Source organism: Pipra filicauda, unplaced genomic scaffold, assembly GCF_003945595.2.
Source record: "Pipra filicauda isolate LSUMZ 115617 unplaced genomic scaffold, ASM394559v2 scaffold357_size738173_pilon, whole genome shotgun sequence".
Taxonomy (NCBI): Eukaryota; Metazoa; Chordata; class Aves; order Passeriformes; family Pipridae; genus Pipra; species Pipra filicauda.
This window is the reverse complement of record NW_024104484.1, coordinates 255,244-276,028: the sequence shown is the minus strand read 5'-3', so window position 1 is coordinate 276,028 and position 20,785 is coordinate 255,244. Positions and strand designations below refer to the sequence as shown.

At 64.1% G+C, this 20,785-nt stretch overlaps 3 protein-coding genes across 4 annotated transcripts; 1 reads left to right on the top strand and 2 right to left on the bottom strand.

The window, feature by feature from the left end:
• Nucleotides 1–117: 117 nt before the first annotated feature.
• On the bottom strand, nucleotides 118–9,126 carry LOC114000289 (cadherin-1-like). The gene is made up of 16 exons (XM_027744517.2): nucleotides 9,055–9,126; nucleotides 8,826–8,940; nucleotides 5,117–5,349; nucleotides 4,885–5,016; nucleotides 4,647–4,802; nucleotides 4,431–4,575; nucleotides 4,143–4,315; nucleotides 3,590–3,718; nucleotides 3,296–3,481; nucleotides 2,972–3,216; nucleotides 2,723–2,865; nucleotides 2,394–2,618; nucleotides 1,636–1,857; nucleotides 1,419–1,549; nucleotides 1,181–1,324; nucleotides 118–1,070 (listed from the first exon to the last, which is right to left on the bottom strand). Exons 1-16 carry the CDS (start codon nucleotides 9,109–9,111, stop codon nucleotides 858–860), a joined length of 2,649 nt encoding a protein of 882 aa, XP_027600318.1. The 5' UTR covers nucleotides 9,112–9,126; the 3' UTR covers nucleotides 118–857.
• A 1,134-nt stretch (nucleotides 9,127–10,260) lies between these two features.
• On the bottom strand, nucleotides 10,261–20,538 carry LOC114000290 (B-cadherin-like). Of its 2 annotated transcripts, XM_027744519.2 has the most exons (16): nucleotides 17,720–20,538; nucleotides 16,312–16,377; nucleotides 14,292–14,488; nucleotides 14,106–14,216; nucleotides 13,849–14,004; nucleotides 13,628–13,772; nucleotides 13,342–13,517; nucleotides 13,129–13,257; nucleotides 12,864–13,049; nucleotides 12,530–12,774; nucleotides 12,303–12,445; nucleotides 11,613–11,837; nucleotides 11,289–11,507; nucleotides 11,058–11,188; nucleotides 10,782–10,925; nucleotides 10,261–10,693 (listed from the first exon to the last, which is right to left on the bottom strand). In XM_027744519.2, exons 1-16 carry the CDS (start codon nucleotides 17,820–17,822, stop codon nucleotides 10,481–10,483), a joined length of 2,589 nt encoding a protein of 862 aa, XP_027600320.2. In that variant the 5' UTR covers nucleotides 17,823–20,538; the 3' UTR covers nucleotides 10,261–10,480. The 2 variants fall into 2 exon arrangements, with proteins under 2 accessions (XP_027600320.2, XP_027600321.2); XM_027744520.2 differs by lacking the exon at nucleotides 11,613–11,837.
• Nucleotides 19,081–20,647, top strand: LOC114000287 (5-hydroxyisourate hydrolase-like). The gene is made up of 4 exons (XM_027744510.2): nucleotides 19,081–19,336; nucleotides 19,901–20,043; nucleotides 20,234–20,369; nucleotides 20,491–20,647. The coding sequence occupies exons 1-4, from the start codon at nucleotides 19,274–19,276 to the stop codon at nucleotides 20,578–20,580; spliced, it is 432 nt and encodes a 143-aa protein (XP_027600311.1). The 5' UTR covers nucleotides 19,081–19,273; the 3' UTR covers nucleotides 20,581–20,647.
• Nucleotides 20,648–20,785: the final 138 nt, after the last annotated feature.

Genomic DNA, 20,785 nt, shown 5'->3' with positions numbered 1-20,785 from the left:
ATCTAGTGGAAGGTGTCCCTGCCCCTGGCAGGGAATTTGGAATATGATGTTTCATGACTAATTTCCCACCTGCCTTTTGGAGGGGGCCATGGCTACAACTGTGGGGGAGGTAAAGCCTTTTAGTACCAACAGAGCCTCGCGCAGAGAGGTTTTCCTAAAAGAATTTATTATTTCAATTTTATATAAAAACAATACAATCAACACTTGGCCAAGGCTGGTTTCCCAGGTCACATCAGACCCTTTTTTCATGATAAAAAAATACAAACAACAGCTAAACACAAGGGTCAGGATTTCGGGAAAGCCCTTTGATTTCTGAAAGCACCTTTCATTGACTGCACACTAATTACACCTGGCATGATACAGGAGGAAATCAAGCCATAATCTGGGATACAGAAAAATAGAAATCTGCCTGTACATACTCCAGCAAATACAATTCCCTGCGAGGGCGTATCTTTGGTCTGTGTCGATCGAGCACTTCACCCCACTGCTCCAGCGCTGGGTTCATGATTGGAGCGCGGTGGGAGAGCAGCTGTGTGGGGATGGGAGCACGAGGTATTTTGAAGACTGCCAGAGAAACCCTTTTTGTCCATAGAAAAGTGAGGGAGGAGCTGATCCTGACCTCCTCAGCTGGGAGCACCTCAGCTCCAGGGTGGGAAATGGCCCAAATTGAGCCAAGGGGGCCAGGAAACACGCAGACTCCCCAAAAACCCCACCATCCACGGTGACACCGATCCTCCCTCAGCGAGGGGAATGCGGGCACTGGGTTGAGCGGGTGTTGGAGGGGGGTTTGGCCACCCCTGGGCAGAGACCGAAGTGAGTCCAGAGGGGTGAAATGAGGCGGGGGCAGCTGGGAGTCCCTAATCGTCCTCCTCCCCGCCACCATAGAGCTCAGCCAGCTTGCGGAAGCGGCCGCCCCAGTCGTTGAGGTAGTCATAGTCCTGGTCTTCGTCGGAGTTGGAAGAGTTGAGGGAGCTGAGTGAGGTGGCCTCCGAGCCACTGCCCTCATAGTCGAACACCAGCAGCGAGTCGTAGGGGGGAGCTGTGGGGTCCGTGTCGGCCGCCTTCAGGTTCTGTTGGGGGGTGGAGGGGTCAGTGCCTGTCCACCCTGCACTGGGGGCACCCCAATTGTGCTGGGATGGATGGGGGTGTCACCTCCTGGACTCTCTCGTTCAGGACTCACCTCATCGATGAAGTTCCCAATCTCATCGGGGTTGGCAGGCCGGGGCCGGTACTGGGGGGCAGCCATCAGTGGGGGGGCCACGTCATTGCGGATCACCTCAGGACGGGCATCCAACCCGCGGTGCAGTTGGCTCAGGTCATAGTCCTGGGGGGACACGAGGAGACAAGGCTCAAGGGACAACCACAGACACCACCACTGGTACCCAGCAGGCAGGGGCTGGTAGGCACAGCCATCCCACCTGGTCCTCCTCGCCGCCACCCTCCTCGTCGTAGTGGTAGACATTGTCCCTCATATCGTCCTCGGGAGGCAGCAGTGGCTCCTTCACCACCTTTCTCCTCCTCGCGAAAAGCAGCAGCAGCAGCAGCAGGACTGTGGGCAGAGGGACAGGGTATCAGGGCAGCAGGTTAAGGGCAGCCCTGTCCCTGTCCTGTCCGTCCCCTTCCCATGGTACTCACTGAGCAGCGCCAGGATGCCCCCCAGGATGCCCAGTATGGCGGGGACGCCCATGCCCCCGGAGACATATGCTCGGCGCTCGCAGTTTTTGGCTGGCCCTTCGCAGCTGCAGACCTGTGCTTTGACCGGTGTGATCTGATCCTTGCCCTGGGCGTCCAGCAGCTTCAGGAAGACGCTGTACTCCCCTGGCTCCAGCTCCTTCCTCATGTTCAGCTTCACTAGGTCTTGGTGAATCACGGAATTGTTTGGGTTGGAAAATGCCTCCACAAGATTATTGAGTACAACTGTTCCCCCAGAACTGGCAAGGCCACCACTAACCAATGTCCCCAAGTACCACGTCCACATGGCTTTTAGATCCCCCAGAGACAGGGATGATGGCTCCATTACTGCCCTGGGCAGCCTGTTCCAGTGCCTGACAACCCTTTCCATGAATGAATTTTCCCCAATATTCAACCTAAACCTCCCCTGGCACAATTTGAGGCCGCTCCCTCTTTCCTGGTACTTGTTCCCGAGGTTCAGAGCCTGACCTCCACCTGGCTCCACCCTCATGTCAGGTAGTTGGAGAGAGCAAGAAGGTTCCCCCTGAGCCCCTTTTCTCCAGGCTGAGCCCCCCCAGCTCCCTCAACCACTCCTGGTGCTCCAGACCCTCCCCCAGCTCTGGTTTAGGGTCAGCCTTGGCACCAGCACAGGACTTTGCCCTGTGGCACTTCCCCAGCCTAATGCCCACTATGGGCCCTGCACCAGCACAGATGGCACCCACCTGGTGGAGTCATCTTGAGAGTCCAGTTGATGCTGGAGCCGTGCACCAGCTCTGCCCTGAAGGGAAAGGTGTTGGGGGGCAGATCCCTGTCGACGATGTTCAGTATCTGCTCCTCAGGCTGCCGGTTGCAGATGTCAAAGTTCCGGGGCTCTGGCACAGGCCCATTGTCATTCACATCCTGGAGGAGGAGGAGCAGTGTCCCTGTGCCAGTCTCCTGTGGTGACCCTGTGGGGCTGAGAGTCAGTGAGGCACCCAGGGAGGGGCCCCAGGAGCCACGGGGGGATAGAGGTGCAGCAGCCCCCTCCCCAGGGCACGGCCGTCACCCTCACCGCTGTCCATGGCCAGGACGATGGCCTTGTAGGTGCTGTTGATGGCATGCGCTGACTCCCGGTCCAGTGGCTGTGCCGCTGTGACAATGCCAGTCTCGGGGTCAATGGTCAACCACCCCGCGGGGTCGCTGCCCATGCGGTACCTGGGGGGAGCCAGTGGTCAGCAGGGGGAGATGAAGGCACACTCAATGCAGCACAACCCCTCATGCACCCCAGCACAGCCCTCTGCCACTGTCACCCTTCACTCACGTGATTTTCTGCCTCTGGTCCTTGTCAGGGTCCTTGGCTGTGTAGGAGGTGACCTGGTAGCCCACTGGCACATCCTCTCTCACTTCCACTTTCTTGACCGGGGGCACGAAGATGGGGGGCTCGTTCACATCCCTGACTGTCACCAGGACACTGGCCGTGGCAGGCCTCAGGGGCACGGAGAAGGGGACCTCATTCTCCACCACCACCACAAGGTGGTACTGCTGCTGGGTCTCGTAATCCAGGCCCTGGGGGAGGGAAAGAAGCTGGGTGGTGCCAGAGGGGAGGTGGCTGGTGCTGAGGTGGCCACATGAGACTGGTACCCACCTTGGCGGTTTTCAGGAGCCCATCATTGGTTTTGGGGTCAGTGGTGATGTTGAAGTCACCCATCGGGTCCCCACTCTGGATGCGGTAGACGGCCTTCCAGGCCGGGGAGCCTGGCATGTCTTGGTCTGTCACGTGCAGCTGAGCCACCACCACCCCAGGGTAATTCTCATCCACTGACCCCTCGTACTGCAAGAGCGGGGACAGTGATGGTCACCCCTGTGGCCTCAAGCACCCTGTGTGGGGGCTTGTGCCACGATGCCCAGGGAGAGCAGTGGCTGTGGGGCCGGGGGGTACCATGTCGGGGTCGAAGACAGGAGGGTTGTCATTGGTGTCAGTGACTTTGATGATGGCAGTGGCAGTGTTGGTCAGGCCAAAGCCCTCCTGGTCTGCAGCCTGGATGATCAGTGTGTAGTTGGGAGTGGTCTGCAGGGCAAAATCACACAGGTTAGGGCAGGGGTGGGGCCAGGATGATCCCCTCCTCTGGGTATTGCCTGCCTGCACCTCCACCCTTCTTTGGCTTCACTGTTCCCTGTTGGCACAGATGCCGTCGACGTCCCCACTGCCCATCCGAGGGGCTGGCATGTGCCTGCTCCTGGGGCTTAGCAGGACTGGGAGTCCCTGTGATGGCACTCATGGCTCAGCAGTGCCGGGGGTCCATGCAGTGTCCCTAGCACAGCCCCTGATGGGCTCAGGGCTGCAGATACCCCCAGAGCTGGGGATGGTGACCCAGGGATGTCAAGTCCCTGAACTGGACGCACCCCAGGATTTCAACATCCCCAGTCTCCCCTTGGCATGTCCCTCTGCAGAGGTGCCGCAGGTTCCCCTGGGACATGGCGAGGGCACCCACCTCCCGGTCCAGCCCTGTGCCGATGACGCTGATGATGCCCTTCTCGGGGTTGATGGTGAACATCTCCTGCATGCCCTTGGGCTCCTCGCTGAGGATGGAGTAGCTGATAATGCCATTGTTCACGTTGACCGCATCGTCTGCATCCGTGGCACTCACGGTCATCACGGATGTGCCTGGACATCGGGACAAGCCAGGGAGATTTTACTCATGAGACAGAACCCACTGGACACCCTGGAACTGCCCCTGCTCGGGGCTCTGTGTGGTCCCAGCTCAGAGTTCCCCACGCACCCGGCTTGGCGTTCTCCTCGATGTAGCCAACAAAGACTTGCTGGGTAAAGACGGGCCGGTTGTCATTCTGGTCAGTGACGGTGATGATGATCTCCATGGGGTCCTCCACAGGCTGCCCATTGGCTGACACAGCATGGGAGTAGAGCTGCAAGAACACAGTCAGCCTGCATGCAGCCCCCAGGACTGTCCCCCCCGCTGCAGGTCCCACTCACTCACTATGTACTTATCCTTCTCCTCCCGGTCCAGAGGCTTCGTCACCTCCAGCCACCCTGTCTCCCGCTCGATGATGAAGACGCCCACAGGGATGGTGTCCGCTCCCTGCCCTGTGATGCTGTAGAAAACCTTGGTCTCCTTGTCCTTGTTGGATTTGATCTGGCAGTGAGATGAGAAGATGGGGTTTAGAAGGGTTCTGGTGCTCTCCCATTCCCACACCCTGTCCCCTCAGGGCCATTACCTGCACCAGCTTCTTGGGGAAGGGCCCCCGCTCGTTTTCGGGGCAGTTGATGGGGGGAATGACCCAGTCCCTCTTCTGCCGCTGGAGGCCGCGTCTGTGCTCCGGGAAGGTCAGCACGTCAGGTGCTGTGTCCTGCAGGGAGAATGGCTCTGCTCAGTGCCAGCACCTTGCTGAGCCCTCTGCACCGGGGAGAGGGGCTGCCGTGACCCCAGCGAGTGGGTCTGTGCTTTACCTGCTGCATATGGTTGTGGTGTCGGTGGTGCTGGTGCCACTGCCGGCGCAGGGTCACCTTGGCTGAGTGCCTCTTGCCCGCGGTGTCCCACGTGTGCACGGTGAAGGTGATCTCCCGCCGCTGGAGCTGCAGGGGCCGGGCCACAGAAACGACGCCATCCCGGCTCACCTTGAAGCGCGTGTCATCCGGGAGGAAAGCGGCCCAGTGCGGCTCTCCACAGTCCACAAAGCTCACTGGGGACAGGACAGCAGGTGGGCAGGGTGTCCCGGGGACATGGGCACACACGGCGTGGCCACAGCTCAGGGGCCCAGGGGGGACCGTGGGGTCACAGGGGGCAGCAGGGATGCTCCACACACAGCCTGCCAGGATCCTCTCCTGGGCATGGCACGTGGTGCATCCCTGCCCTGGCTTTGGTCCAGGACTGGGCACTGCACGATCAGCAGTGCCATAGGATCCCAGCCGGACAGTGACAATAGGGCAAGTGGCACTTGGCACAACATGTCCCTGTCCCCAGCACCGTGTACGGCACGGCACCACACATGGCACATCCCCACATATGGCACGTGGCACACCCCCATGCAGGTGTACCCTGTGGCACAGCATGTCTCCGGGTGTGGCATGTCACCACCACCATGCCTGAGGCAGAGGGTGCCACTGCTCTGGCTGCTTTTCTGATAAAACCAAGGGCACAGTTGCTCACCTATGCTGGCACCCAGTGTCCCAGCAGCCCAGGCACTGCAGGTGGGATACAGTGACCTATGAAGGTCATGTGGCTGGGGACTGTGACCACACATCTGCAGCAGAGACAGCCCAGGATGTGTCATGCTGTGGGATTGGGACATTAACCTCCGAGCAAGAAGGTGCTACCCCCAGGGCACCTCTGGCATTTGGTGCACCCAGCCTGCCCAGGTACCCTCTGGGACCCCCAACCCCAGGCACAGCGGGCACCTGCCATACACCGGGGCAGGCAAGGTCCCAATGTCACCGGCTTGGCACCACACTGGGTGTGGCACAAGCCAGGCCAGCAGGCAGAGGTGGTCAGCCGGCATCACATGAACCGGTGCCGCGCGGCCGCAGCTCCTGAACAAGCACCCTTTGTCTGGAGAGAGTTGTTAGAGCCAGCGGCTGCCATCCCCCAGCATGACCCGCCGCGGGAAGGGGACGTGCCCAGGGTGGAAGGCACCAGTGGGGGTGACATCAGCCCACGCGCAGCTCAGGAATTCGGGGGTGGCTGTGCGATGGAGGGGGAGTGATCGCTGCCCCCCTGCCCACCACGGTGCCCCCGCCCCAGCCCATGGGAACCTGCAGGTGTGATGCCAGCCCTGCTCAGCCCCACGGCAGGACCCCCAGCCAGGGCTGGGGGTGGGGGGAGCCGGTGGGGCCGGCTGGGCAGGAACGTGCCGGGACAGGTCGGGTGCTGCCGTAGTGGGGAACAAGAGGCACTCAGCACCCACGGGTACAGGCACAGTGCCTGGCTCTGGGCCCTGGCACGGCGTTGGGTGGGTGCAGCGAGGGGCAGCGTGAGGCCCCCAGCCCCACACTGGGTGTAATGAGTGCGCAGTGCTCAGCCCCCACTGGATTCAACGAGTGTTGGGTGCTCAGTGCCTGCTCCCCCTTTCCCGCTCCCCCCTCTCCTGCTCCCTCCCTTCCCACCTGGCCATGCACAACCTGTTTTTCCAGTTTGGCTGAAGGAGAGCCGTCCCCAGCCCTCCCTTCCCTGAGGTTGGGAGCCCGGGGGCCTCTCTCCTCTCTGGGAATGATGGGGTGGGAGGAGAGGAGACCTCAGAGGGTCCCACAGTGGGATCCCCCCCACTTTCCATCTGTTTCCCCTCCGCTCCCCCACAGGGCGCTGGGACAACCAGACTCTGGCATGACCAGGCTGCCAAACAGGGTGTGGACCTGAGATCCCACACAGGGGACCAGGGTAGCCCCCCAAAGCCACCCCACGTCCCATGGGGTCTTGACAGGGCTGAGCATGGGCAAAGCCAGGTGCCATCACCCCTGCAATGCCACCACTAGTGGTGCCAACACCCCAGCAGTGCCAGGGCGGGGGGGCTCACCCCGGGGTGAAAGTGCTGCGGGTGGCACGTCCCATGACTGACGTCACCCTAGTTTCGCTGTGACTTCAGACTCTCGAGGTTTCCCCACCCAGGGCTGACAGGGTCAGCCACGTCCCCACCACACCTGAGCCCCCAGACCCATGGAGCAGAGCCCCAGGGAGGCCGCAGCCCCCGCACAGGTGTTTCACCGCCCCGGCGCCGCATGGGGCCTGTCTGGACCTGTTGGAGGGAAAACACCGCGCTCAACTCATCAGGCTAATTACAGGCCGGCTCCTCAGCCTGGCCGAGGGCTTTGAGCTGCTGTGTAGCACGGCATGGCCTGACACCCACCAGACTTGGCCACCCCATGGCTGGCATCGCCGTGGCACAGCCAGGAACCACTGGGTGACACACAGCCCCCACGGGCAGACGGCCGTTTCCTTCCTCCCACACCCTGTCTGTGCCGGGACCGAGAACTGAGAGTGCTGGTGCAAGAACATGGGATTTCCAGGAAGTCTCTGTGCCACAGGGCTGCCCCGTCACCCTGGTATCAGGCACAGCCCCGATGGACATCGGTTTCTGCGCAGGCGACTCTGTTAATGATCAACCACAAAGCCAACAAATGCAATTCCTGGGGTGTGGGGCAGGGTTTGGCTCCTGGCTCACCCAGGCAAAGCCTTTCTGGAACCAAGGGTGTTTGGGAGCCCCTGGCACACTGCTGGGTGCTCGGTACCCTTCAGCTCTGTGCCCACCTCAACCACCCTGGCACACCACCGTCAGCCATGAACTGGCACAGATGGCGACGGCCCAACTGCTGTGCAGCCCCAGTACCCACAGAGCTCCTTTTGGGGATCCCAAAGTGGCAGCAGGCCCCCAGTACTTGCTTCTCTGGGTGCACCTCTCCCCAGTGCCCCCGCCACACTGGGACAGGGCTTTGGTGCCAGCACAGTGGGACACCAATGTCCCCAAAACCTGAGAAGCCTAACCCAGTGCCCGTCCCAGTGCCCATCCCCCTGCCAAGAGCCACCCTGGGGGGCTGCACTGGGGGGCCAAAGGGGAGTTTGCCTCGGTGAACCCTGGGTGCCAGGTGAGGCGTGGGGCAGGATGGGTGCCTGTGCACCCACACCCCAATCTGCCGGCCCCAACAGGTCTCCGGCGCCTGAGTCAGCGCCGCCTACGCCGGCGCACCCCGGGGAGCGGCACCCACTGCCCCTGTGCCACAATGCCGTCCCGTCCTGCAGGACCACCAGTGCCCATATTGGGACCACTGGTGGCCACATTGCGGCCTCACCTCTGTGTGTGGACACGCCACCACAGCTCTGTCCCCAGTGTCACCTGCCACCACAGCAAGCCTGTCCCCACCACCATGGCACCGTCCCCACCATCATGGCACCATCCCCACCTTCATGAAACTGCCCCCATGGCACCATCCCTACTGCCACAGCATTGTCCCCATGGAACTGGGCAGAGCACGTCCCCATGCTCACCCAAGAATCACTCAGGCACAGAGCCACGGCTTCGTGTCCCCCATTGCCCACTCCTGTTCAACACACCCACCCCGTCCCTGCGGTCCCGTCCCCGTCCCCGTGGTCCCATCCCCGTCCCCACGGTCCTGTCCACATTCCCACAACCTCCCTGTCCCTCACAGCCACGCATCCCCATGTCCTTACCTCGTCCCAGGGCCCGTCCTGCTGCCACGCTGTCCCGTGGCACGGTCAGGGCGAAGGTCTCGGCAGTGAAGCCAGGCTGGCATGGCATTGCCCGCTGGCACAGCCGGTGCCCGCTCTGCCCAGAGTGAGACGTTAACATCGGGCAGGGTTCCAGGCAGGGTCCCACTGCCCCGGGGAGGGTCTTGGCGGAGTCCCGGGCAGGGTCCTGCCGCCCCATCCCGTGGCTCACCTGGAGCAGGAGGAGGAGGAGGCAGAGCGGGGCTGGGCAGCCCGCCCGCCGCCCCATGGCTGGTGCCAGTGCCGGTGCCGGTGCTAGTGCCGGTGCCGGTGCTAGTGCCGGTGCCGTGCCGGTGGGTGCCGGAGGGATCAGGAGCTGCTGCTGCAGAGCCGCAGGTGCGTCGGGTCCCAACCGATCCCGATCCCGCCCCGCAGGTCCTGGTCCCCCCCGGGAACCGCCCCGTCCCGCCCCGATGGGAGGCGGTACCGTCCCGCCTGTACGCGGGAACCCGGTACTCCCGGGATCCTGGACCCTCGCGCCCCCGGGATCCCGCTACCCCCAACACCCTTCACGGTACTACTACTCACCAGTACCGTGGTACTCCTGATACCCCTTCAGCCCCTGGTACCCGCAGTACCCCACCAGCCCCCAGTATCCCCAATACCCCTGATGCTCTGCATGACCTGGATACCCCCAGACCCCCCACAACCCCAATACTGTCAGCACCCAGCCCAGGCTCTCCGTGGGTGCCCATCCAGGACTGTGGGAGCAGGGGCTGTTTGTGGATGACAAGAGTCAGGAGCACCCCAGGGTGTCCCCACACCATGGCCCCACAGGTCCCAGCTCTACAGGTGAGCAAACATTGTACCCAGGGAATCCCCGATGCAGCAAGGGCCCTTTGGGGTACTGAAGCCCCCTGTCCTCTCCTTCACCTCTCTGGCCCCAGACACAGCATGGCCAGGGCTGACCCCACAGCACGGCTTCAGGGATGCCTCATGCCACCAGCTGCCCCCACCCATGGCTCCCAGTGGCTGAGCCTGGAGTCAGTGGGAGAACCGCAGGGCTGAGGGTCCTGCTGGGGCTGGGGGCTGCCATGCCCACCCATGCCAGCACCCTTGGGCACCCTAGGGTGACAACCTGGGGGGTTGCTGGCCTCCAGCTGCCTTAGCACAGGGGGGATTGCCAGGGCGGGAGGGATTTGGCACCAGCAATGCCCTGGAGCGCAGGGTGGGGAGTCAGCATCCTGCCCCTGCCCACCAGCACCCCATAGAGACAAAGACACCCTGGGGGGCAACGGGCAGTGCCCCTGCGTAGGTGATGCTGCTGCTGTGCTGTGGGAACCACACTGGGGTGGGCAAGGGGGGACAGGGCTAGGGGGTCACTGAGGGGCTGGGGTCAGCGCTGACCCCCAGGGCACAAAGTAACACAGAACCTGGAGTGTCTAAAAAACCAAATCCTTTATTAAAACTGACCCAGCTGCCGTCCCCTCATCTGCAGCATTGCACGCTGTCATTCCATACCTTAAAAAATAGATAATAACCACAAAAACGCAGGCAAGGAGGTGAGGGGGCTGCGCTGGGGGGGGGGAGGGCATGGCGGGGGGGGAATCCCCAAGGCACAAGCAGCGATAAGGCAGGGGGCAGCGAGGCAGGGGTCCCTAATCGTCCTCCTCCCCGCCACCATAGAGCTCAGCCAGCTTGCGGAAGCGGCCGCCCCAGTCGTTGAGGTAGTCATAGTCCTGGTCTTCATCAGAGTTGGAGGAGTTGAGGGAGCTGAGCGAGGTGGCCTCCGAGCCACTACCCTCATAGTCGAACACCAGCAGCGAGTCGTAGGGGGGAGCTGTGGGGTCCGTGTCAGCCGCCTTCAGGTTCTAGGAGGGGCAGAGGAGTCAGAGCTTTTTACCCCTGAGCTGGTGTAGATGTGGGTATCACCTCCCTGGGCCCAAACTCCAGACTCACCTCCTCAATGAAAGTGCCGATGTCATCAGGGTCAGCGGGTCGGGGTCGGTACTGTGGGGCTGGCAGGAGGGTGGGGGCCACGTCATTGCGGATCACCTCGGGACGGGCGTCCAACCCCCGGTGCAGCTGCCGCAGGTCATAGTCCTGGAGACACACACACACACACACACACACAGGGTCAGGGTCAGGCTGCCCTCACTATTACCAGGCCCCCCAAACTCCCCATACCCACCTGGTCCTCCTCGCCACCAGGCCCCTCAAACTCCCCATACCCACCTGGTCCTCCTCGCCACCACCCTCCTCCCCATAGTAGAAGATGTTGTCCCGCGTGTCATCCTCAGGCAGCAGCAGAGGCTCCTTCGTCACCTTCCTCCTCCTCACGAAGAGCAGCAGCAGCAGCAGGATGACTGGGGGGGAGCAGAGGTGTCAGCAGGGACGAGTGTCGCCCACTGTGCCCAATGCTGGGGACATCCCCACAGCCCCAGGACTCCCGGGACTCCCACTCACGCAGCAGGGCCAGCAGCGCGCCCAGGGCTGCGAGGACGAAGGGCAGGGCGGTGACGGGCTGGGGTCTCTGGGGACAGCCCTGCGCTGGCCCCTCACAGGCACAGACCCGCGCGGTGACCACGGTCACCTGGGCCCTGCCCGGCCGGTCCAGCAGCCGCAGGTACACGCTGTAGGTGTCTGGCTCCAGCGCTGCCACCAGCCGCAGGGTCACTGTGTCACCTGTGGGAGATGGGGGGGCTTGTAGGGGACTCACTGGGCGCACAAATGTGGCACAGCTGCCTCTGTCAAGGACCCCCTACGTTACCTTTGGAGCCCTCACGTTACCTGTGTCACCCACCTCCACGGCCCAGCTGTCCCCTGAGCCATGGGTGAGCTCGGCACGGAAGGGGCCGGTGTTGGGGGGCAGGTCCCTGTCAGTGACAGTGAGGACCTGGGGCTCGGGGCTGCGCTGGCACACAGTGATGTCCCGTGGCTCGGCCTCGGGGCCGTTGTCATTCACATCGAGCAGGGTGAGGAGCAGTGTCCCTGTGCCCGTGGCTGGTGGTGAGCCTGGAGGGGGGATGATGCTGCAGGGGGGACCCCAAAACCAGGACCCTCATGGGGACATGGGTGACTGAGCCGGGGTCAGTCAGACCCCAAATCAGGATTCTCACAGGGATGGGGATGCCTCAAGCAGGGGTGGGGACAGAAGAGAGTGATGCTGGAGGGAGGACCCCCAAAATCAGGATTCTCTCAAGAATGTGGATACCCCAAGCAGGGGTGGGGACAGAGGGGAGCCCCAAAACCAAGATTCTCACGGGGACAGGGATACTCCAGGCAAGGGTAGGGATAGTGGAAAGCGATGCTGAAGGGGGAAGTCCCAAACCCAAGATCCTCATGGGGCCACAGATGCCCCGGGCAGGGGTGGGGCCAGGCAGCATTGCTCCATGTTGAAGGCTGGGATGTGTTTCCCAGCAATGGCAGCACGTGCCCCTCACGTGGGAGAGGGAACAAGGGCCCTTTCATGTCCCTCACCATCATCCACGGCCAGCAGCAAAGCCATGTAAGTGCTGTTCTTCGTGAAGGGGGACTCGCGGTCCAGATGGTCCCGTGCTGTCACCAGGCCGTTGTCGGGGTGCACGGCCAGCCACCCCGCTGGGTCATGTCCCACCAGATACCTGGGAGGGCACAGGGGAGCTGGTGCCGTGGCAGGGGGCAGTGGAGACCCCCCATACCTCGACTCAGACCCTGTCCCCACTTACTTGATCCTCTGCCCCTGTGCCTTGTCGGGGTCCTGGGCTGTGCAGGAGGTGAGGGTCTGCCCCGGCGGCACATCCTCTGACACCGTGGCCAGCTGCACCGGTGGCACGAACACTGGTGCCTCATTGACGTCCTCCACAGTGACCGTGACCGTGGCGGTGGCCATCGGCAGCTTCACAACGAAGGGGACCTCATTGGCCACTGCCACGTGGAGTATGAACTGCTGCTTTGCCTCGTAGTCCAGACCCTGGGAGAGGGGGGGACAGGGGCAGTGAGAGGGGGGCAGGCAGGACCCCACTGTGGGTAGCAATGGGGTGACACAATGGTGACACAGACCTTGGCTGTGCGGAGGATGCCCTCATTGGTGACAGGGTCAGTGGCAATGGCAAAGGCACCGCCGTCGTTGCCGCGCAGGATGGAGTAGATGGCTCTCCACGCCGGCGTGCCAGGCTCGTCCAGGTCGGTGACAGCCAGCCGGGCCACCTCCCGCCCGGCCACGTTCTCCGGCACGGCTGCCTCATACTGCGGGTCAGGGCCATTGTCAGCACCATGGCCTGGAGGGCACTGAGGAGGGTCCCACCCGGTGGGGGGCCCACGTTACCGTTTTGGGGTCGAACTCAGGGACATTGTCATTGATGTCGGCGATCTCAATGACGGCCAGCGCCGTGGTGGTCAGTCCCTCGCCATCCAGGTCGGCCGCCTGCACTGTCAGTGTGTACTCCCGCACACGCTGCCGGGGATGGAGACAGACAGACACCCTGTCAGTCCCCTGCCTGGAGCTGGGACCCCCACCCTGCAGTGCCACAGAACACACCTCCCGGTCGAGGCCGCTGGCGATGACACTGAGGGTGCCAGTGCGCCGGTTGACAGTGAACATTTGGGGATGGGGCTCCCGTGGCTCCTGGCTCAGGATGGAGTAGGCAATGACACCATTGTAGGTTTCCACTGCATCGTCCGCATCCGTGGCTGTCACCTGCATCACGGAGGTGCCTGGGGACAGGGATGTCTCGGTGAGCGGGGTGTGGGGGGATGGTCCCAGGGCTGTCCCTGAGGGATGTGGCTGGTAGGATGCAGAGCTCCCCCAAGGCTCAGGGTCCTACCTGGCAGAGCTCCCTCCAGCACAGACCCCCTGAACACCTCCTGCGTGAACTGGGGCTTGTTGTCGTTCTGGTCCGTCACGGTCACAATGATCTCCATCGGCTCCTCCACTGGCTTCCCATTCTCAGACACGGCGTGGGAGAAGAGCTGTGGGGCAGGGGGGTGAGTAGGGGATCTTGCATGGTACTCTGACACCCCCCAGTGCACCCCAGCAGGGACCTACGTGGTACTTGTCGATGTGCTCGCGGTCCAGCGGCTGCGTCACCTTCATCCAGCCTGACTCCTTCTCAATGGTGAAGATGCCCTCGGGGGGGGCATCCGCTCCCTGCCCTGTGATGCTGTAGAAGATCTTGGTGTCTCTGTCCCGGTTGGATTTGATCTGGGAGGACACATGGGGAGGGGGTCAGTACCCCCCACCACATCACATCCCAGCACCCACCTCTGTGCTCAGACCTCCAGCTCAGATCAACCCCCTCTTACCTGAACCAGTTTTTTGGGGAAGGGGCCCCTCTCGTTTTCAGGAACCTTGATGGGGGGGATCACCCAGTCCCTCTTCTGCCTCCTGAGAGCAGCGTGAGTCCTGGGGAGCTCCTGTGGGATCGGGATGAGTGAGGGCACAGCTGGCTAGGGGGGCAGGGGATGGGGAACACAACAGGGCAGGATTACCTGGGGGGAGCGCCTGCTCTGCATGAGAACTGGAACAGGGTCCGGCTGGCCGGTGGCATCCCAGGGGGAATCAGCATCTGGGAGGGGTATGGCGAGTGCTCTGCCCACCCTCGGCAGTTGCATGGGGCCCGTGTCCTTCTGCACCCCAGCATCACACTCCTCGGTCCCGCACGGCCCCGTGCAGCCTCTGGAGCTCCCTGCGAGGGTGGAGGGTCAGGAGGCTGGGAGGGGACCTGTCCCCCAGCACGCCCAGGCAGCAACCACCAGCTCCAGGACCCGCAATCCCCCAGAGTCCCGAGGCAGAATGGGGCAGGGAACAGTGGGAGTGGGGCAGGGGACAGTGGAAGCGGGGTAAGGGACACCGGGAGCCGTACGGGAGTGCAGTGGAAGTTTCGGTGGAAGTTTCGGCTTTGTTTCACAGATGATGGGAAATTCCTGGGCGGGCAGAGCCCTGTCCCAGCCCCCTCCCGGTGCTGTGTCACCCCCTAGGGGCTCCCAACCCCCCGTGGCCAGGACATTGGGCTCTGAATCTCCCTCCCCCCTCCCACGCTGCATCCCCCGTGCTGGACATGGCCCTGACTCCGCACCCCCCCGGGGCCAGGATTAGGGGATTAGCGGAGCTGAGCCAGCTCTGGGCGGCCGAGCGGCCCGGGGGGGTCGGGGAGCGGGACTGGGGGGGCTGCGGGAAGCATGGAATGAGGCAGGGAGAGCTGTGATCCACGGCTGCCCCACACCGGGCAGGCAGCGAGCCCGGGGGCGCAGCGGCTGAGCCCCGAGGGCAGTGCCGGGGCCCCTCCCAGCCGCGATGGACGCGGTAAGGGGGGCTGGAGGGATCTCACTCATCCTGGGAAACAGGTATGGGGAACAAGGAGCCCGGGGAAGCCCCCAGCCCCGGGGAGCCCTCAGTCCCCGTCTGTGCCACACGTCACTTCTCCCCACCGAAGGGCCGGGCGGCACAGGGGGTAACCCCACCGTGCCCCCGGGGTCCCTCCTTGAAGAGCCCACATGGCACCGTGCCCGCTGGGTGCCGAGGCGGAGCCATACGGTCGGTGCCTGGGCCATGTGCTGCCCACGGAGGGGGGTCGCAGTGGCACGGCCAGACCCCAGCCCCTGCCCGCGGCGGGGGCCTGGCAGTGCCCAGCTCCATTCCTGGCAGGCTCAGTCGATGGAAGTGAGATGAGAAGCGGGATGTGGTAGCGGAGGTCGAGGCCTCTCCCTGGCACTTACCGCCAAGGAGAGCTTTTAGTGCCCCCCCGGCCATTAGCCGAGCGCTGGCTCCGGCCGCGTTCCCGGGCAGCCCCAATCCCCCAGGAGCCTCCAAGCAAAGAGGGCAACAGGCCCAGGCCAAGCGCCAGCACCGGGCCAAGAGTTGGCAGCGAGACCCTGCCCAGCTTCGGCCCCTACCCAGCCCTGAGTCCCCATTCCAGCTCGGGCCCCTGCCCGGCCTCGGGCCAGCTGGACCCCGCACGCCATGGCCGGAGAAGGGTGGCCCCGAGGCCATCCCGATGGCCAGCGCGGCGCTGGGCACCCACCCTGCAGAGACCCAGCCCTGCTGCCGGCGGGTGCCCCATGGCTGGTCCAGAGGCGCCGGCATCGCCGCCACCAGCCCCGTGGGGCCAGACAGGCATCACCAGTCCCACAGGGCACTGCCAGCGTCATGGCCAAGTCCCGCACCCCGAGGAGGGGGGCATTGCCCTATAGCGAGCCCCACGGCCAGGGGGGCCACAGCTCTAGAGCGCAGGAGCCCAGCCGGCCCCATGGCGGAGTCCCACACCCGGGGACCCCCGCCAGTCCCACACTGGGTTCTCCCGCCAATCCCACACCCGGGGCAGTGCGAGGTCCCCGCGAAAAGCAACGGCCCCACGGCCGGGGGCAAAGTGGGCCCGATCCCGGCAGCAAGGGGGGCCCTGCCGCCCCCACAGTGCCCGTAGCCCCGATCCCGGCCCCGATCGGGGCCCCAGCCCGTCCTCGGGTAGCCCCGGGGGTCCCCGTGCCGCCGCGCTCCGACGGTGTGAGTTACCTGGTGTGGGGAACAGCTCGCGGCGCAGCCCCGGGGGGGCGCACGGCGGGGCCGGGGAGGGGGCGGCTGCCGGCAAGAGCGGGGGGAGGAGGAAAAGGATGAAGATGGAGAGCGGGCAGAGCCCGGAGCGCGGCCCCCGCATGGCCCGTCCGCTGCTTCTGCCGTCGCCGCCGCTCCGGCCGCCGCCCGCCGCGTCCCGCCCCGTCCCGCCCAGGTGAGGCGGTGGCCGCGCAGGTACCGCCCCGCCCCGCCCCGGAGACCGGCCCCAGCACCCTCCGGGCATCCCCCGGCAATCCCCGGGCCCCCTCCATTATTCCTGGGACCCTCCGGGTACCCCCCGTTACCTCCCCGCCACCACTAGCAATCCCCGTTACACGCCGGTACCTCTCTGGAAACCTCTGGCAACCCCTGATACCATATGGCACTCCCCGTTATCACCCGGGCACCCTTCCGGCAACCTCCGGTACCACCCGGGCACCGCCGGTACCCCCTGGAAGTCCCTGGCAATCCCCGGTACCCTCCTTTATCCCGGGCACCCCCCAATACCCCTCGGGCACTGGCTGGTACTCCCCTGAGACCCCCCGACAACCTTCAGTACCACCCAGGCACCCTCAGCATCTCCCGGGAACCCTAGGGCACCACTTGGTAGCCTCTTGGTAGCTCTCGGCAACCCTGGACAATCCGCGATACCCCCCCGCCCCGTTAACCCCCGGTCACCCGCCGTTACCCCTTGGGGACACCCCCGGCACTTCTGGGGCACCCATCGGTATCCCCCTGGAAACCCCCGGTAGACCCAGACAACCCTCAGGCACTGCCCGGTACCGTCAAGCAACCCCCTGTCTCTTCATGCTACCCCCCGGTGCCCCCAGCCCGTCACCGCTGCTTCCCCCAGCCCCTCTGCACAGCCCCGTGGGCACGCCCGGGCATCCTGGTATCTCTGAGTACCTTCCTGTTACCACCGTGCGTCCCTCCAGGTGCCCCCATGAACCCCGGAACCCTTGACCTCTCCCCACCACTCCCCGCAGTAACCCCCCCGATCTCCTCCTGCTAATCCCGGTGCCTCCTCCCCCTCTGCTGCCTATGGCTGCACAGGACCCCCAGGCCTGCACTGGGACCCCCGGGGGGGACCATGTCTGCACTCCAACCCTGCTGGAGCAGGGGGGGGTCCTGTGGCCCCCGAGGGACAGTGCCCTGGGGGGTTCCTGGGCTCCTTTATCCCCCCCAGCCTGGAGCAGTATCTCATGCACTGGGCCCCCATATAAGGCTCCCCCCGCCGGCGCTGGCAGCACTGGAAAGCCAGCACTGCTTTCCTGGCAGGACGCAGCCAAGGTCACCGACGCCACAGGGAAGGTCCCCAGCTGGCACCCGGGGGAGCAGCCAGTGCAGCTGCAGCCATGTCATGCTGTACCTTCACCCTCCTCCTCCTCCTCCTCCTGGTGAGACCATCCCAATGGGGCCAGGGGCACTGTACAGCCACCCCGGAGCCCCGGGGCAGAGCCATGATCCTCCATAGTCCTGCAGCCTCACTCTCCATCCCGTGGGACACGCTGACCTTCCCGGAGCACAGACGCGGCCTCCAGCGGCAGAAGAGGGACTGGGTCATTCCCCCCATCAACTGCCCTGAGAACGACCCGGGGCCCTTCCCCAAGAAGCTGGTGCAGGTACATGGCCCTGAGGGGACAGGGTGTGGGAATGAGAGGCCCTGGAGCACCAGGACCCCTCTTACCCCTCTTTTCATGCCTCACCACCAGATCAAATCCAACAAGGACAAGGAGACCAAGGTTTTCTACAGCATCACAGGACAAGGAGTGGACACTATCCCTATGGGCATCTTCATCATCGAGCGGGAGACAGGGTGGCTGGAGGTGACGAAGCCTCTGGACCGGGAGGAGAAGGATAAATACACAGTGAGTGAGTGGGACCTGCAGCAGGGGGGGACGGTCCTGAGGGCTGCATGCAGGCTGACTGTGTTCTTACAGCTCTATGCCCATGCTGTGTCAGCCAACGGGCAGCCTGTGGAGGACTCCATGGAGATCATCATCACCATCGCTGACCAGAATGACAACCCACCCATCTTCTCCCAGGCAGCTTTCCATGGCTCTGTGCCAGAGGGAGCTGAGCCAGGTGGGACCACCATCACTGCCTGAGAGGCAGTGCTGGGGGGATGTGCGGACAGGTCACCAATAACCACCTACTCCAGGCACGCCAGTGCTGCGGGTGCTGGCCACTGATGCAGACAATGCTGTGAGCTCCAACAATGGAGTCGTGATCTATTCCATCCTGAGCCAGGCACCGGAGCAGCCCCAGCCCTGCATGTTCACCATAGACAGCAGCTCCGGGCTGATCTCTGTGGCCGTGCCAGGGCTAGTGGCAGAGGTGAGTCCCGGGCTTGGTCCCCACCCAGTGCCCACTCCCAGTTCAGGTGTGACACAGCCCCTCTCACTGCAGGTGGTCCCTGAATATACGCTGGAGATCCAGGCAGCCGACATGGGGGGACACGGGCTGCAAGCCACCACCACCGCCCGCATCACAGTGCAGGTGAGATATTGAGCCCCCCCGCTGCCCACCCAGCCCAGACGGGGAGGGTGAGGCTGTGGTGAAGCCGGTGCTGGCTCTCAGCAGCCCCACACACCCGGCTGCCGCACCGCCAACGCGCTCCAGGTGCTTTCCATGGTGGGAGGTGAGGCTGGGATGGCAGCTCCACGGCAGCTTCTCCTGGCCCCGCACCCCATCTTCCCGCCGGGCTCTGGGCCACCAGCCCCAGGGCTGCAGCACTGCTGGAGAGTGGGTGCCAGTGGGGCTCCTGGGCACAGCTCCCAGTGGGAAGCTGCCTGTGCCGGCTCAGCCCAGCCAGGGAGGAGCACCCAGTTCTGCGGGAGCCTTGTGCCAGGATAGCGGCATCCAGCCACACCAGCTCTGTGGGGAGAGGCTGTGGCGCCAGGAAGGGCGGCCAGGGCCAGGGATGGCGTTTTGCGCAGTGTCACCGGCCACAGGCCCCTGGCTGAGCGGGACCGAGGACAGCCAGGTAAGCTCGCTGGGGTGCCTCTCTGTGTCAGCCGGTGCCGGGCTGGCAGCGGGAGCTGGTCCGGTTCCAGGGAGGCTGCCTGACCGTGCTGGCTGCTGGGACGCAGCCCTGAGTTGTGGTCCCACTCCAGCCTGGGAGCTCCAGCAGAGGAAGGGGCCCAGCTGCCCCAACTGCTCTGACTTTGACCCCAGACAACTTCAGAGAGCTGTCAGGGGGTCAATGTCCACCCGCACGTGACACTGTGGGCAGGGATGGGGCTACTTCCTTGTTGGGTCCAGGCTGGCTGCTGCTGCCATGCTTTGGCCCACCAGGACAGGCAGGTGAGCAGGGAGCGTGGTGCTGCTGCAGGCACAGAGCCCTGCATCCCAGCAGGAACCAGCCAGCACCCACACTATGGTGGTTGCGGTGCCTGGGGCTGAGCCCTGTGGCATGGGAAGGAGGTGGGGGCCCATATCCCAACTGTGGGGCACAACAGGGTGTAGGGGCTGGGCTATGGCACAGCCAAAGGGGAGGCACACGGTGCTGCCAGGACAGGTCCCAGGCCCCCTTCCCCCTCCACTGCAGGCTGACAGCATGTCCGATGCGGGGAACGGCTCCCTGACCACCCACGTGCTGAACACAGTCACGGGGCTGCCGGCAGCTGGCCTTGTCATCCGCCTGGACCAGCTGGTGGAGCCAGGGCCACAGTGGAGGGAGCTGGCACAAAGGTAGGAGAGCTGGTGACACTGGAATGGGACAGGAATGCTGCTGCCGGTCCCCATGAGCTTGTTTGAAGGCTCCTGGCACAACCGGCTGCCCAGCCTTCGCCTGGGGGCTGCCAGCAGCAGGGCCAGTGCTCGGGGGTATGATCAGGGCAGGTTCTGGGGATACAGCAGGGCTGGCTCGGTCTGGTTTCAGGTACACGGACACGGATGGACGCTGCCAGCCCCTCCTGGCAGCGGGACAGGCCAAGGCCGGCACCTACAAGCTGCGCTTTGAGACAGCACCGTATTGGCAGGGGCTGGGGCACACCAGCTTCTACCCCTATGTGGAGGTACGGAGCGTGGGGAGCCTGGGGCAGGTCTGGGGCCACGGTCGGGCTTGGGGGGGCTGTAACCCCCTGGGCCCGGCTCTGGGAGGGGGATCCCCACCACTGCCTCCTTGCTCTCCCTCAGGTCATCTTCACCATTACTGATCCAGCACAGAAGCTTCATGTCCCACTGCTGATCAGCCCCTACTCCTACACAACGTACCGGGGCAGTTAGGGGGGCACAGCCTCCCCTCAGGGATGCAGGACAGGAACGATGCCACTAATGCCATTAAAGGCTCCAAACACCACCATTTGTCTCAAAAAATCACCTTCTGGTTGGGGAGTGAAGGAGGGAGCCCCAGGGGCAGCCCAGTGTGTTTGGTGGGATGCCCAGAGCCCTCCAGCTGCATCATGGTCCCCCTGGAGAGGAGAGGGTCCCA

Excerpts from the sequence above, each read along its gene's own strand:
- LOC114000289 (XM_027744517.2), bottom strand. The coding sequence starts at position 9,111 with ATGGGGCGGCGGGCGGGCTGCCCAGCCCCGCTCTGCCTCCTCCTCCTC. Across the intron at positions 2,866-2,971 it reads GACCAGAGGCAGAAAATCAC|GTACCGCATGGGCAGCGACC; the intron begins GTGAGTGAAGGG and ends GGCTCCCCCCAG. Across the intron at positions 1,325-1,418 it reads GTGGCGGCGAGGAGGACCAG|GACTATGACCTGAGCCAACT; the intron begins GTGGGATGGCTG and ends GTGTCCCCCCAG.
- LOC114000290 (XM_027744519.2), bottom strand. The coding sequence starts at position 17,822 with ATGGAGGATCATGGCTCTGCCCCGGGGCTCCGGGGTGGCTGTACAGTG. Across the intron at positions 13,773-13,848 it reads AGCACATCGACAAGTACCAC|CTCTTCTCCCACGCCGTGTC; the intron begins GTAGGTCCCTGC and ends CCTGCCCCACAG. Across the intron at positions 10,694-10,781 it reads TCGGCACTTTCATTGAGGAG|AACCTGAAGGCGGCTGACAC; the intron begins GTGAGTCTGGAG and ends TGCCCCTCCTAG.
- LOC114000287 (XM_027744510.2), top strand. The coding sequence starts at position 19,274 with ATGGCGTTTTGCGCAGTGTCACCGGCCACAGGCCCCTGGCTGAGCGGG. Across the intron at positions 19,337-19,900 it reads GCGGGACCGAGGACAGCCAG|GCTGACAGCATGTCCGATGC; the intron begins GTAAGCTCGCTG and ends CCTCCACTGCAG. Across the intron at positions 20,370-20,490 it reads GCTTCTACCCCTATGTGGAG|GTCATCTTCACCATTACTGA; the intron begins GTACGGAGCGTG and ends GCTCTCCCTCAG.